This window comes from Mesoplodon densirostris, chromosome 1, assembly GCF_025265405.1.
Source record: "Mesoplodon densirostris isolate mMesDen1 chromosome 1, mMesDen1 primary haplotype, whole genome shotgun sequence".
In the NCBI taxonomy this organism is placed as follows: domain Eukaryota; kingdom Metazoa; phylum Chordata; class Mammalia; order Artiodactyla; family Ziphiidae; genus Mesoplodon; species Mesoplodon densirostris.
The window spans coordinates 87,324,942-87,341,271 of NC_082661.1; the positions used below are offsets into that span (position 1 = coordinate 87,324,942).

At 42.5% G+C, this 16,330-nt stretch overlaps 1 protein-coding gene and 2 long non-coding RNA genes across 4 annotated transcripts in view; 1 reads left to right on the forward strand and 2 right to left on the reverse strand.

The window, feature by feature from the left end:
- ANXA5 (annexin A5) overlaps positions 1-5,313 on the reverse strand; it is a 32,038-nt gene extending 26,725 nt beyond the window's left edge. Inside the window, exons 1-2 of the mRNA XM_060105529.1 lie at positions 5,180-5,313; positions 4,948-4,995 (exon numbers count right to left, since the gene is read on the reverse strand). Of these exons, the coding sequence (XP_059961512.1) occupies positions 4,948-4,956 (9 nt within the window). The 5' untranslated portion in view covers positions 4,957-4,995; positions 5,180-5,313. The remainder of the gene's footprint in view (positions 1-4,947; positions 4,996-5,179) is intronic.
- LOC132494432 (uncharacterized) lies at positions 4,954-11,864 on the forward strand. 2 transcript variants are annotated; one of them, XR_009533062.1, is made up of 3 exons: positions 4,954-6,077; positions 8,746-8,861; positions 11,597-11,864. It is a non-coding gene; the product is annotated as an uncharacterized LOC132494432 (long non-coding RNA). The 2 variants fall into 2 exon arrangements; XR_009533061.1 differs by having other exon boundaries at positions 4,960-6,070.
- Positions 5,332-15,131, reverse strand: LOC132494440 (uncharacterized). The gene is made up of 3 exons (XR_009533065.1): positions 15,009-15,131; positions 6,556-6,705; positions 5,332-5,584 (listed from the first exon to the last, which is right to left on the reverse strand). It is a non-coding gene; the product is annotated as an uncharacterized LOC132494440 (long non-coding RNA).
- Between the last annotated feature and the right edge of the window lie 1,199 nt (positions 15,132-16,330).

The window sequence follows — 16,330 nt, forward strand, 5'->3', positions numbered from 1 at the left end:
CCAGCAAGACCAGACTGCCTGCAGCTCCTGGCCCTGCCAAACTCCTTTACACCCCTGAGCGTGTAGTTTTGCTCCTGTGGCCTCTACATATCATGCCTTTCCCCTCCTTTGTCCCATATGACTAACGTTGGGTAAGTTAACTCAATTTCCTCTTCTGTGAAACTGAAATAGTAATATTTATTTCCAAAACTGTATTATGAGCACTAAATAATGCATAAAAAGGACTTGGCAATGCACCTGTTGTATCAATAAGTCTTAGCTCCATTGCCTTTTTTATTTCCCATGTCTAATAATACCTGACACATAGAAGGAACTCAAAAGCTTCAAACATTCATGAATGTATGCATGAATGGCAAAGTAAAGAGAACAGTTAGGAACTGGAGTCCAAAGAAAATGATACCAACTGGAATATGTATTCCTTTCAATTAATCAATTGCTTACAGATGTACATATTATACAAACCAATAAACTGAAAGATGTGTCCATAAAACACAAAGAAAAGGTCTTAGGAGCACTAATTTGGTAAACAAACAAACAAAAATCAACTGATATATTTGTGAAGTTTTAGAATAGTATACAGGTTATACGAGTAAAATTTATTTCAGAACTGGACCTCAGACTAACTTGCCAACTGTGTCCAAGGGGCACTAGCTCAAGATAAGAGAATTAAGGTTTACTAAACACCAATGAATTGCTCAGAGGCTTGCAACGCAGCCAAGCAGCTTGTGATGTAGTTCTTTCTCAGCATCCAAAATGCAGACCATAGTCAAGGAATCAGGAACTGAGAAAGACTAACCCAAAGCTGTATAGGCCATGGGTAAACAGGTAACCTGATCTAAGAACCCCCAAGGGAATCACTACAGAGAGATTTGGCCTTAAAGTGAATGGCATGAAAAGATGCACTCAATATCCAGTCAACTCCTCTGGAACGAACCTCATCTCAAATTTCCTTATTTATATTGATCCTGCTTGCTCAGCCCAGGGCCCTTGTAAATTATCATAGTGCAATGATTTCAAGCCAACCAAAAAAATTTCTATTCAAATTTTGTACAGTTTAAATATGTATCAGGCTGATAACTATGATGTTCATGAAGTTTCTAGTCAAAAATTACGAATTACGGGGCCTCCCTGGTGGCGCAAGTGGTTGAGAGTCCGCCTGCCGATGCAGGGGAGACGGGTTCGTGCCCCGGTCTGGGAGGATCCCATATGCTGCGGAGCGGCTGGGCCCGTGAGCCATGGCCGCTGAGCCTGCGCGTCCGGAGCCTGCGCGTCCGGAGCCTGTGCTCCGCAACGGGGGAGGCCACAACAGTGAGAGGCCCGCATACCGAAAAAAAAAAAAAAAAAAAAAATTACGAATTACGTACCCTAGTTTTGCTTCATGACATTCCTGATGCCCTGAATATATTAACTCTTTGTAAACAACACTATAAATTCAACTAAGTTCAGACCGCCCAAAATGTAATTTTTTAAAGTTTCATTATCCTAAAGAAAATTAAAGACATAAAAGCCTTAAATTGAATTAAAATGTATTAAATGGATCATTTGTCTACGAAATATAGCCAACTCTTGATTTTTCCAAACCAAAGAACACAGAACTATACAATGTACTTTCAAATACTTAAATAAATTAGAATATCTATGAAATAATCTGGCTGTAGCTAAATACTGAGATTAAAAAAAAAAAAAAAAAAACCTGTGTAAGCAAATAAAGCCATAGGAGAGAAATAGGTCAGGAGCCTATTTAAGAAATCCAACCCAAAATACTGTAAGTCAGATTAAAGAAATGACCCTAAAACCTAATGAAAAATTCACACTTATATAATCAGAAGTTGATTGTTGAGAGAAAAAAGATGAAGGGATTCAAAAATATTTACTATATATAGATAACTCAGGCAATCTGAACAGCTCTTTGGCTATTCCTTAGTAAATATATTCAACTAGCTTGTACCCAAATTTAACATAGTGGATTTTGTTACTGATCCAATAATCATAATAATTTATTACTCATTTAGCCTTTTATGCTAAAATAACACGGATGCTGTGGTTTCAAACCAGATAAATATAAAACCATTCAAATGAATAGTTTCAAACCTATAAAAAAGTACTGTCCAGAAATTGTTTACATGCAGGTACATTTGTAATTTATATTCTTGTATGTCATGGAGAAGATAGAGTTAACCAGTGTACTCTCTTTGAGAAAAACTGGGAAGCCTCAGGTTAGACTATTTCTCTCCAAATAACAGTTAACTGGTTGAATCCCACATATTTCAATACTAATGGATGAGGATTAGGACCAGAAGAAGGGCAGAGCTCAAGTAGTGGTACCCCACAAATGCCTCCAACTCTGAATGTATTTACATAACATGGTAAGTCACTTTTTATGTTGTTCCCAATATTTGCCCAGTATTGCCAGGCAGGTTAAGAATCTGCCTGCCAATGTAGGGGACACGGTTCGATCCCTGGTCCGGGAAGATCCCACATGCCGCAGAGCAACTAAGTCCGTGCGCCACAACTACTGAGCCTGTGCTCTAGAGCCCGCGAGCCACAACTACTGAGCCCACGTGCCACAACTACTGAAGCCCGCGTGCCTAGAGCCCACGCACCGCAATGAAGAGTAGCCCCCACTTGCCGCAACTAGAGAAAGCACAGTGCGCAGCAACGAAGACCCAATGCAGCCAAAAAATAAATTTAAAAAATAAAAAAGCAGCATTGACATGAAGTACACTCATTACAATATAATTTATAATTTACTTACAAATATATTAATATAAATATTCATAAGAGTGTAAAATATACCTAATAATATTTGTTTATATAACAAAAGAAACTCCAATGTACCTGTCAAAGATCAATCAAATTCGTAATAAGACAGTTGTGCCCGTGATCTACATATGCGATAAATGATTCCTGGATATCTGCAAACTGTTATCTGCAGGGTGGTCCCAATATTAAGTAAGAAGAGAAAACCACTGGTATGGAAGATGTAGCTCATAAACATGAAGAATCACTGTTGTGGGAGGCTACATTTTCACTTTTCATTAAATAAAAGACATTAATATTTAACAACATATTTTAAATTGCCAGAATGTGCACCTCTAAGACTCAGCCATGATGCCATTACTCTACAGATGGCCAGAGAGTGGAAGCCCATACCGCACGTCAACAAAAGGTACTACCATGGAAACTGTTTGAAACCCAACACTGAAGTACTTCAGCTTTCCTACAATTACACTGGGGTCCAAAGGAAATTTTAGACAGTAAAAGTGCAATTCCATAATGTGGGCATTCTGCACACCATCAAATGTAGGTATAAAGCCAACAAAACTTCACCTTAATATTAAATACTTTAACAAAATGTTTTACTTCCATGGTTTCCAAGGATAACTAATAACAAAACTAGTGTAAAATTCAACACTGTATCTTTCTTAATATTACTTGTAACTTTTATAACTAAAAACTGTGGCTTGGATAGAAAACAGTCCTGGTTATATTGTAATAGAGGTCGTGTACAAAATTCTATAATACAAGCCACGATTCTCCCAGGTTTTGTATATATAAGGGCTTTTACACTATTTTCATTCTTTGAAATTATCAATGTCCACATTTGGGGAAGTGTGTTCATTTATGCTATCTTGGGTAGAGTCTACATAATTAAAGGAACTGACTGAAAAACTTCAGAAATCACTGGGTAAATTTACAAAAGAGACAAGAGAAACAGCCAAAGAGCTAGGATAAAGAGAATTATTCTTTAATGCTTGCGAAATCATCATTTACATCACCACACCAGCATATCAAGATAGGAAAAATAATGCTCAGCAAAGTTAATTCCATATAAAAGTATCCTTTATCTGTTGAAGAATCTAAACCGAAGTTTCCACTTGAAGTAATATGAGACTTGGTTTATTGTAACACTCCTTAAGTGCAAAAGAGGAAGTAAGAATGGAAGTACTGTATAAATTTAATAAAATTACCAACTCCCCTTAATCCTCCCATCTTCTCTTGGAAAGGATCATGAAACCTTATTCAATTTTGATAAGTCAACCTGATTTTTTTTAAGTGAACTATACATGAAAGAGGGCATTGTTTGAGTTGGACCACTTGTTTAAAAAAAGTTTGTGGACTCTGACAAGCCAGTTAGATCGATGAGATCTTGTAAAATTAGTTTCGGGGTGGAGCTGTCGTAAGCACCGATATTTTATTCACAAAAGGCTGTACAACACGGTCAGTTTTTAAAGAGTGCTATATAAATTAAACGATTTTCCCTTCCCTACATTTTTGATAAATGTTAAGAACAGCAAAGAAAGCCGTTACTAGGTAATCAAATTCTGAAACAGTCCCCAGGCAGATTCAATTCAGAACTCGTTCCGCGAGTTCGTTACTTAGGAAAAGCAGCTCTTCGGTTTAATCTTTTTGCTTGGGGGGAAAAAAAATCAGTACCAACGACGAACAGTTCCTTTTAGTTAAGTTGGGTTGAGCGACTGGAAAAAGCTCCATTACAACTCTACTGGAAAAAACCAACGCCCACTCAGTATTCAAATACAGGAAACTTGGCGAAATAAATAAATAAAGCCAAGAAAAGAAAAAAAGAAATGCGTTCGCTTCACATGATCACAGGGAGCTGTACTTGCTCTGGTTCTAATTTCAGCCACTCTCTGGATTTTTAGGAAGGCTCCCTTTTACACATTCGCTCACGAAGAGGGAGCGCCCCCCAAATCCGGCCACGTCACCGGCGGCTGAGCCCGCTGCGCTGCAGCGCCAGGTGGGAGCAGGTTCGGGTGGGCGCTCCCTAGGAAGGGGAGCAAAGGGGAAACAGAAAGGTGTAAGAAATTCCCGAAGACAGATTCAGTTTACTCCTAAACTCCTCTGGCTTTCCAACAAATTCTAGAACTCCTGAACAGTTTACAAAGTTGGTAAATCCGAGTGCTGCGCGGGGGCGCACGGCCTTACCTGTGCCATGGCGACTGCCCAGGTCAGGAGAAGGTGACTGATGCAGGACTGCAAGAGAAGAGAGAGACGGCGGGTTCAGCGAGCCGGACTTCGCCGCCGCGGCGCCCAGACAGCCCCCCGGGCGCCGCCGCAACCCGCCCTCTCCGCAGCTCCCGGGACAGCCCTCCGCCGAGCGTCCGCGCCACCCCGGCGCCCCCGCTGCCCTCGGCGGGCTAGGCGAGCGCTCACTCACCCAGACCCGAACCTCCGGGAGAGCGGCGGCGCAGAGAGCGGGAAGAGACGCGGGCGGAGAACGCTCCAGGCAGCTGCTTTCTGCGGGTTCCAGGCAACGGAAACGGCATCGGCCCCGCCCCGCCCCCGCCGGCCCATCCCTGCGCGCCTCCGACACGCCCCTGCCCGGGCTTCAGTGCGCCTGCGTGGAGCCCGGCCAGTCCGAGTCCTTGCATCCTGGGTGGGGCGCTGCTCCCTGAGGGCCCCGGGGACAGCCTAGCCTTCGCGCATTGGGAGGGCGTGGGGAGTTGTCCAGGACTCCGTGTTTGGGATCGCTGGGGCCTCCCTCCCGTCCGTGGCCGCAGGAACGCGGGCCTCACCCGATGCTCGGACTTAACGGTGCAGGGGCATGAAGACCAGACAGTCTCTGCGGGCAAGGACAGTGCGTCTTTGACCACGGTTTAGAATTCCCAAGTTTATTTTTAAGTTTGTTTAAAAAAAAGAAGTGTCAATCGTTGCTTCCTAGATGGCCTTCTCTTAAATGTATATATAGATCGTTGGTGACTTACTTGGGAAATTTAAAAACCTCCACCTGGGGTCGGCTCCTATTTTCAGAACCAGCCTAGAACTTTCAAACAACTTAAATTTGAGCCATTCCCTATTATTAGTTAAACGTAAAATACATGAGTATGAGAGAGAGAAAGACAGACGGAGACACAGACACTACAGGAGATTGTACTAGATTGGTGCAGAGAACGCAAAGACAGAAAGACAGTGCCCTTCTCAGACTTACTAGCGTGGCGAGAGGGGAGGCACCGGGCGGGCGCCGGGAGGCAAGAGGACAGAAGCCGGCAACCCTAGACGCAGTAAGATATTCCAGGATGAGAAGCGCAAAGTGCTGTGGAGATTCAAGGTAAGAGGTAAGAATCTAGTCTGCTTGGGGGAATAAAGAAGAGCTTTTGTCATAAATTAAATACGAATGTGTTCTTTGTATAGATAGAACTTCTCATTTGCTTTCACATATGAGCCACACACTTAATCAGGCCTTGACAAAGTCACAGCAGAGTGATTGTTTGCTGGAGAGAGAGGCAAAATTGCAAAGCATGTGGAGCTCGCCACACACACACACACACACACACACACACTCCCCTTTCAGCTTGCCTTTCCTCTTCCCTGGAAGCCTCTTCCCAAGCAGGCGGCATCTCTATGTGGCCTCAGGCTCCCTAGTTTGAGCACCTCTCCCAGAGCACTGTTGACAGGCAAAGGAGTCTGAAGGCAGCCCTTTCCTCTGCATCTTTTTCTCCTCACTTATGCTTATCATTTTCTCTCTGACCTTCACCAAGAGTAGCTCCTTCAGTGTGGCCTGGAGCATTCTTTTCCCCTCACACATCCACTTACTTGAAGTCCTTTTCTTCATCATCTCTCTCAGTTTCTACTCTCAGAGTAATGGAATGACACCAGAACTCAGCAATCCTATGTTTAACGATGTTGTTGATTTTATAGGAAAATGATGCCCATCACAGGTTAACGACTTGCTGTGTCCTGCAGCTAAATAGTGATAGAATTAATGAATTATTAGACTCAGTGTTTTGATATACATACCCCAGTTGGTATTTCTTTCACTTCTAGTTACATGGATTTATTCAGTTCCTACTGTGGACCGGGCACAGTTCTAGGCACTGGGGATAGGGTAATGCAGTAAATGAGACAAAGTCCCTGCCCTCATAAATCATACATTCTGGTGGAGGGGACAGACAATAAAAAATACCTATTATGTCCAGTATGAAGTTTTCTATTAAAAAAAATAAAATGGAGCTGGGGAATCAGGCTAAGGGGAGCACTGTTTTGCAAAGGTGGTCTGAAGCTGTGGAGAAGGCCTACAGAAGAGTCTACTTCCATTAATATTACAGATAGAGCATGAATACAAATACTACAATGGGAGACAAACTGTAAATCATAAACAAGATGCATAAAATGTAATCAAAATGCAACTGGTTTCAGAAGAGAGACAGCTAATATTTTGTCAAGGGATTTAAAAAATTGATGGATGTGTCATTTGAATTAGGCTTCGAGGGAGGATATTTTGTCAGGAAATGAAGAGGAGAAAGGGTGATCTGGTTAAGTGAACAGCAAAACCAAAAGAAGGAAAGTGCTTTTGTGTGTGTGTGAATTGAATTTCTAAAATGGCTGGAGTGCAAAGTGCATAAAAACTACCACCTAAAGACTCTGCTTTGAATGGTATATTTAATTGATGGATTTTTAATGAGTGGTATTTTATAACTACTGGGTGTTATAAATGATGGGCACTCAGAAAATCTCCTTTATTATGTCTTAAAAACAGTATCTGTCATCTATCCCAGAAGTCCCTGCTCAGTGTCCAAAGGGCATCCTCAGACTCTCCACCAGATTCTTCAGTTAACTCTTTCATCCTAATTAAACTTTCCCTTTCTTGAATTTAAAATTAAAGTCTTCTTAGTGCATTGTTTTTATGTTGCTTTAATTTTAAGTATTTTGTGATAATTTTGGTTTGTTTGTTGTACAGTTCTTGTGTGCAAATAATGGATTTCAGCTATTTTCTGATGAGATAATCAGGTATCAGGTTACAGCCATACCTAAAATTTTCTTTTCATTGGGGAAATATACCAAATCTCAGATAACTAATTTACAAACCCATTTTTGTTTTGTTTGTTTGTTTGTTTGTTTTTTTGGCCAAGCTGCGCAGCTTGTGGGATCTTAGTTCCCCAACCAGGGATAGAACCCACGTACCCTACAGTGCAAGCGCGGAGTCCTAACCCCTGAACCACCAGGGAAGTCTCCAAACACATTTTTGAACCTCAATTTCTTTGTAAACTGGAGACTTTCCTGATTTCCCTCTTTACCTCAATTATTTGGATCATTCAGGAACTAGCCAATTTATTCTAAACAGGTCTAGCTTCCTTGTGTTGTAATTTCTACATGTCTCAAATCTAATATTTTCATCATATATTCATTGACCTACTGCTTTCCTTAATTATACTGATGCATAAAGAGAAAAAAAATGAGTATTAGGCTTTGTATAAGTAAGACAATTTTCCCTAATTCTAGAAGAGTTAGTCTTGTTTTTTAGAATATAAAATTCTCAATTAGTCTTCTTTTTAAATTAATTTCATTTAATAAATATAGTTGTTACAAATTATGATTACTTAAAGAAGAAGAAAAGAAGACAAGATAGTGAATTGCAAGAAATTAAGGATTAAATGAGCTAATTTGTAAAAATGCCTAGCAATTATAAGAGGATTGGTTTCATTCCTCCACAGTTCTTCCTCTTTTGAAAAACCCTCACTACCATTCTCGGCTCCTAACCTGATGATTCAGCCCCTACTCTCACATTTAAAACAAATTAATCTCTGATGGTCCCACTGCCCCATGCAACAGGACCTGTCCTATCACCAGCCAATCCCTCAGGCCTGGCAGGCCCCAGCTCTCCAGGGCCAAGCTGATGCTTCCTGGTTCCCTCCTATCCTTCCTGTACTAGAGTCTCCCATCAGTGGCCCCTATCAAGTACAGCTAAATGAGACTCCCACCCTCTATACTCCTCTCCATATGCAGGCTCCCACAGTCCCCATCTGATGTGGCCAAAGACTCCAGAAGCACCATTTGGAATTTAATTCAAGCCGCCTACGTGGCCTCATCTCATCCATCCCTGAACCTCCCAGGGTGAGAAGGTGAGGCCTCCTTCTTCTGCAGATTCTGCCCTGTCCATTTTCACCATCACTTCTACCTCCCAGAAGTAATACTGGAACATAGCCAGCATTCTAGTGGCCCCCCCAACCTTGCCCTTTAGACTTAAAGTGGTTGTAATGTCCTTTGGAGAAATAGGTCCAGATTTACTTTCAGAAACTCATCCTGAGTCAACAGTGTGAAATTATGAGGAGACTTTAATAATCTCCCCTTATTGAGATCCACATGCTCACCGGAAATTAAAGGCAGAGACTCCTCAGGAGATTTTTATCTTTAGAAGGCCTTCCACTGTTTTTATTCAAAACAATATTTATGTTTATCCAGTAAAACGTAAGTCAGCTTCCCTAGCAGGAGACTGGAATATAGGTCTTGGGTAAATAATTAGGTAAAAAAAAGTTTCTGATAGGAATCTTTCAGGAAGGATTTTTAAGCTTGATTAAGATCTTCAGAGCAATTAGTAAAAAGAAACCCAAAACTACTCAGCCTGTTTATAAAAGGACAAGCATCCTGTCTCTCTTGTTCATTGCTGAGTCCCCAACACCTAGCACAGTGCCCTTAGTAACACTTAGTACCTGCTCATAGCAGCGCAGTGAATGTTTTGAATGGATGCGTGAATGGCTGAATGAATCCACTGTGGTGTGGGTTATTAACTGTAAACCGTTGATATTCAAAATGACTAGGAAGATATAAAAAAATTTAAAAGGAAACCTTGTAAGAGAGAATTTTGCCAGTGGAATAGATGTAGTCCCAGACAGGGATTCTGAATTCTGGGGAGGACTCATCCCTGGGTGGGTAAAGTTTTGCCTTATGATCTTAGTAGTGTGTGACCTTGGACAATGATTTGATTTTTCCTAATTTGGGGTGGTGGCTAGGATTAGATGAGCTCACTTGTTTAATGCCTAAAAATAACAGGAAGAATGGTTTCAATTTCTCATCCCTCTTTCTCCTTCCAAAAACTCTCACCACGAAACCCCACCCTCATCTCTTCCATGCTGATGCTTCAGTCCCCACCCATCCCACTTAAAAACCCAAATTAAGTCCCTCTGCATCCACTGCTCCGCTGCAGCAGGCTTTACCCATCAACAGCCAGCTTCTCAGCACTGGTCCCCTACCCCCAGCCCACCCCCATTTCTGGGGCCAGTTTATGGTCCTCTCAGCATTGGTTTCTTTATCGGAAGTTTATCTTCATTCATTCAACAACTTTATTGTGTGTCATACCCTGTCATAGGCACTAAGGATACAGTGATTTAAAAAAAAAAAAAGATAGATTCTGTCTAATTACAGTGCTCGGTCTAGCAGATTAAATGAGATGACACAGAAGAATTCTGTTAACCTTAGGGTAGGAGGTAAGAGTAGGAAGCAGGCTTAAACAAGGAAAGCCTTTGCCGGGTGGGTGTGTATGTGCAGCGTGGAGGGCTGGGAGAAGGAGGGTGGGAGGGTGGTGTCCTTCCCAGAAGTCAGCCTAATGGGGATATCAAGGCACGTGATGGATGGAAGTAGTGTTATTTTTTTCCCCTTTATGCAACCTTATTATTTGGATAAGAGGGAATGAGGGTTCGCTCTCTCACACCCTGAACACTGCCATTCTCTACACGGTTCCTCCTCTAAAACTTTACTAATTCCCACCCCCGGCAGCTCCCTCCTTTTCTCCATATTCTCCTGGCATTCCAGCCACATCTGCTAGTACTCTCAGACTTCACCCACCCCTGGCCTCTCTTCCCACCCAGACTACCATCCATCCTTTCTCCTGCTTCGTTTCTTCTCTATCCTACCTATGGCCTATAGAGTAAGTCATTTCCCCACTGTCTTGTCACTTTCCTCCAGTCTACTCTCTTCACACATCCAGCTGACCTCTACCCCACCATCATCTGCCCCTACATGCAGGCTGCTGAGCACAGTGGGACCCAACAAAATCATACCATAGAGTGGCCATGAAACAGATTTGGAGTCATCCATCTCAACTGGGCCCTTGGCTTTTCTTAGTGACCCTTTAATATGTCCCTGCTCAGCTCTTTTTCCATCCCTCATCATATTTATTTTAATCTTCACTGCTCTCCTTAAGATTCTAGCCCTCATCCTTTCTCCCAGCAGATGACATTAATTCCTGCTCAGCCAGTCTCCTTGCCCTGAATTCTCACCCTACACCTACAAACTCATCTTCACCCATGCCCATTCTTACCTCCTTCTTTCTCACTCAGAGGGTGAGAGGACCCTCTTCCTACCCAAGGTTTAAGGTTCATCCTCCAGGATAATGATCTTATTCTCATCTGTATTTAAATCTTTTCCTTTCACTAGCTTCTTCTCAGGCTAAATTAACAAAGCTGTTTAAGTCAGGACTTTCTTAGTTTCAAGTGACAGAAACCCAACTCAAGCTAGTTTTGGTAAAAAGAGAGAGAGCTAAGAGCATGTCATCAGTCATACTTCAAGGTCTTGGGAAGTGAGTGCTAACTTCAACTTTATGGAAGCAGGATCCTTCCTTCCCACATTAACTTCATAGAAGTTAAAAAAGAAAAACAAAAACAGAAATGCCAATAAAGGGAAAGTGTGACTGATCACACACTCTTAGCTCTCTCTGTCTCATTTTCCTCTCTCAGAGACCAGCTTTCTTCTTGTGGCAAAAACATGGCTACAAGAAATAATAGTTCAGCATGAAATAGAGTCCTAGGTCCTCCTCCAGGGATACGCATAACAATCTGATATATATCTTTGAGTTCTGCAGGAAATAAAGCACCCACCCAGGTGGAGGATGGAATGATGATGTTGACATTTTCTGACTTCAATCAAGTAAAGCTTGGACTCCGTCAACCTTTGCCCCAATTCTACACTGAATTCTCCTCTGCTCAAGCCCCCTTCATTAATTTGCATGTACCCTTAGCTTAAAACTTCCCCAATTTTGCTATCCTGGGAGATATCCCAGGATCTTTGGGAAAGATCCCCAGTGTTCTCCTTACTTGCTGCAAGTAATAATAAATCTTTCTTTCTCCTGCTCTTTGGCTTGATTGTGTCTTTTGGCTCAATACCCACCAAGAGGCAAATCCAGTTTTCTGGTAACAGCCTCTCCACCCTCTACCCACTGTCAGTAGTAACCCCCCCACACACTGCCCCTGTTGTGAGAAATAAAAATGTCTCCCAACATTGGCAAAAGTCCCCTGCAGGGAAAAATTGTCCCCAGTTGAGAACCACTAACCTATATAAGGGGTTCCCTGCTGAGCCACAGCTCCATGTTCATTCGTTACTGTGTCACCCAGCCTGCAGCAGGCCCGGCCACAACAAAGGACACTTCCAAATCCTCATCTTCTGCTCAGACCTCTCTCCTGCGCTCTAGGCTCACATAGCTCCCTGCCTGCTTCTCATGTCTCAGCCAGGATGGGCCACAGGTAACTCACAAGCAACATGCCCAAACCGAACTTACCATTTTTCCTTCAAGACCAATTTCTTCCACATTCCCTGTCCTGGTTAAAGACATCACTGTTAAGCAGTCACTGATGCAGAATCCCGGCAATACTTCTGGATCCCTCACTTTCCCTCGCCAGCCCCTCGCACCACCACATCTAAGGTGGTAGATTCTAATAACATCCCTCCTTGTCTTGTTCCAGCTCCCTTCTACCCATTTGCTTTGCAATCATTTTCTACTGGCCTCTTAATTTCCCATCTCTCTAATTTGTCTTCTAAATGCAAATCTGATTGTGTTACTCCATGCTTAAAATCAACAGATTTTTTGCAGATCCAAATTGCTTGTGGGAAATATTCAGAATTCTTTAGCAAGATGTTACTGTGGCCTTCCTGAGTTTTTCCTCCAACTTTACTGCACTCTCTACTTTCGCGCTAATGAACCACATAAAAGTTCCTATTTTGCATTTACCTCCTCTGCCTGCCTCAAACACCCTCCCCTACATTCTTTCAGTTTCCCTGGTGAGCTGCTGTTCCTCCTTCAAGGCCCATCGCTAAGCATCTTCTTCTCAATTTTCTCTTAAGGCTCTTCTCTGGCCACGTGTGCCGACACCTTGACGGCTATCTCACGACAGACCCTGAGCTCAGCCACCCGGCTAAGCTCCTCCTGAACTTCAGACCCACACAAATGATGAAATAAAAAGTGTTTACTGTTTTAAGTCACCAAGTTAGTTTGGGGGTACTTTGTGACAGAGCAATAGAAAACCAGTTCAAACAGTTTACCTGCAGAGGTCAGCATGAACGAAATTCCAGACCCAAGTTTCAAGTGTGGGGTGCTCAGTCCTCCTAACTCAAGCCTCCAGGGGTGTTTAAACAATACCCAGGAACTGTCTTTTATTTCTCCAGTTTCTTTTTGAAACACGGTAAAACTAATTTTATTTTTAGTGGATTAACTACTCAATGTTCATACAGTAATATGCAGAGTAACAGTTCAAAATTCTATTATTATTTAATATGGCCTTAAAGACTCAGGATGGGAGTTGAGGAAACATCAAGACATTTCTTTTTCTTTTTTTCTTTGGCCGTGCCACACGGCTTGCAGGATCTTCGTTCCCCAACCAGGGATTGAACCCCGGGCCCTTGGCAGTGAGAGCATGGAGTCCTAACCACTGGACTGCCAGGGAACTCCCAGAAGCCAGCTGACTCAGGAACCTGGGGAGTAGGGCCACAAGGATCTTGACATTCAAGCTTCTATTTTTCCAATAATAGAAGTCTATAAGATACAGAGACTCTAATTCCAGTATGTTAAATAATCAGCTAGGGATGTAATTTTTTTAAATTGAAGTATAGGTGCTATACGGTATTATATAAGTTACAGGTGTACGATATAGTGATTCACAATTTTTAAAGGTTATACTCCATTTATAGTTATTATAAAATATTGGCTATATTCCACGTGTTGTACAATATATCCTTGTAGGTAATTGTTTTTTTTTTTTTTTTTGCCGTACGTGGGCCTCTCACTGTTGCGGCCTCTCCCATTGCGGAGCACAGGCTCCGGACGCGCAGGCTCAGCGGCCATGGCTCATGGGCCCAGCCGCTCTGCAGCATGTGGGATTTTCCCGGACCGGGGCACGAACCCCTGTCCCCTGCATCGGCAGGTGGACTCTCAACCACCGCACCACCAGGGAAGCCCGGTTATTTTATTTTATACCTAATAGTTTGTACCTCTTAATCCCCTACCCTCTTGCTCCTCCCACTTTCCTCACTTGTAACTACTAGTTACAAGTAATTTTGTAATTTTGATATAATTTTGATTTTATAAAGAACACTCTCCACTATAAAGAAAAGTTCTAAATCTTTCTACACAGTTAGTTTACACTAGTGTATAGGAACAGCTGAAATGTCTATCACAATGAGAATAGATAAATTGCGGTATATTCATATAATGGGATGGTATTCAGCAGTAAAAAAAGAACACAACAGGAATAATCTCAAAAACGTGTTGAACAAAAGAAAAAGAAGCAAGACACAAGAAGGATAGATTCTATCTGATCCCATTTTTATGAAGTTCAGGAACATGAAAACTAAGCTAAGTTGAGAGGAATCAAGAGTAGTTTGTTGTAGGTGTGAAGTTAACTAAAAGAGAAGCAAAAGGGCTTCCCTGGTGGCGCAGTGGTTGAGAGTCCGCCTGCTGATGCAGGGGACACGGGTTCGTGCCCCGGTCTGTGAAGATCCCACATGCCACGGAGTGGCTGGGCCCGTCAGCCATGGCCGCTGAGCCTGCGCATCCGGAGCCTGTGCTCCGCGGTGGGAGAGGCCGCAACAGTGAGAAGCCTGCGTTCCTCAAAAAAAAAAAAAAAAAAAAAAAGGAGCAAAAGAATTTCCTGGAAAGGATGGAAAGCTTCTCTATCTTGATTTGGATTATAACTACATGGGTGTAGATATTTATCAAAACTCACAATTTACTTATATTCATTATACTATATGTAAATTTTACCTCAATCTAAAAAAGACAACGTAAAAAAAAAAAAAGTAGTGCATAACACCAAAACCAAATCATGTTTCCCCTTTGGATGGATAACCTCTCTTTTAGAAGGTGTAAACAGGGAATTCAGAACACCAAACAGAAAGAGCTTTCACATCACACAAGTGAAAGAGAGTAAATATTTCCAAATAGTTTCCAAAAATTACCTTTGAGAAAAGTAAACCCCAGCCCCTGAGCCATGATAAATACTCACTGATTCATAGCACAAGCCCTGCCTTGTCTCTCAAGCTAGCTTGGATAGGAAAATCAACGTCCACCTCTGCTCACTTGGGACACTGCTCTGCTCATCAAGCACACGTTGCAGTAAGGAGACCCGCCATGCAGCAGAAAGGCCGGCAGGCAGAGCAAAGGAGTCAAGGCAGTGGGCAGGAATTAGAGGGCTCCGCGGGTGACTCAGCGTGCAGGAATCCCACAAGGACAGAGGAGGAGGGGTTTGGGCTTAGAAAGGAGACTAAGAAGGAAAAAACATATTGACGAGGCCTTCACAGCTGCAAACTGGGGCTGCCTGAGAGACAGGTGGGATCGGCTGATGGAACAGGAAGGGAGCACTGGACACGCTTAGCAGAGACTTTAGAAGGCCAGGGGCTGCGACACGAGGGGAAAGCAATTAGGAACAAGGGCTCTTCCCTCCCCTCTGCCGTGGGGACGGGGGAAAGGCAAAAACAGCATAGCTCGCTGAGACAGAAAGGCATCATGTTAGGGGAAAACCCCTTTGTAAAGAATTTGAGCTCCTGCCAATTACATACTGACACCGGGTTCCTCACTAGGTCTCCAGGGTCCTTCCCTGGCCCTGATGCTCAGCCCTCTTTATGCTTCACCTTTTCCTGGGGATGAGATCCAGACTCACAGAACTTGGTTTTATAGGGTCTTCACTATTTCCCCCAACACACATACCACAAATGCCCCTAACTTTCTTAAGGAAACACAGCTCCACCACTCCTGGTGCACACCCCCTCCTGCCCCCCTTCCCCCCCTCCAGCACTGCCAATGTTTCCCTTGGGTTGTAGACTGCATGCCATCACTCCCTCCCAACTCTTCCCTAACCACCCAGCAATCTGCCTTTCTATGGGTTCCCCAACACCAAGTACCTTCCTCTATGGTAAGCCTTGCCTCAGGGTATTGGGGCTGCCTATTTATCTTCTTTTTAACTATGAAATATCTCAAATTATAGAAAAGTAAAAAGGGATACTTTGTTCCCAATTAAACCTTGTTACAATTCATACCTTAATTAAACAGATTTTAAAATAAAGAAATAAAATGTTGTAGACACAGAATAGTATTACTATCGTTATTCTCCCTTACATATTTATGTATCTAGTGAAAAACAATGTGTAGTATTTCTTGATATGTTTCCATTTCAATGTAATTAGTAACATACTACACGTGCTTTTTAGCAATTGTTTCACTCTACTCTGTTTTGACATTACATTAACAAAGAAATTAAGACCACGAATAACAGATCATAAGAGGAAAACTAATGCATTTGACTACATTAAAATTTAAAACTCTGTTGTC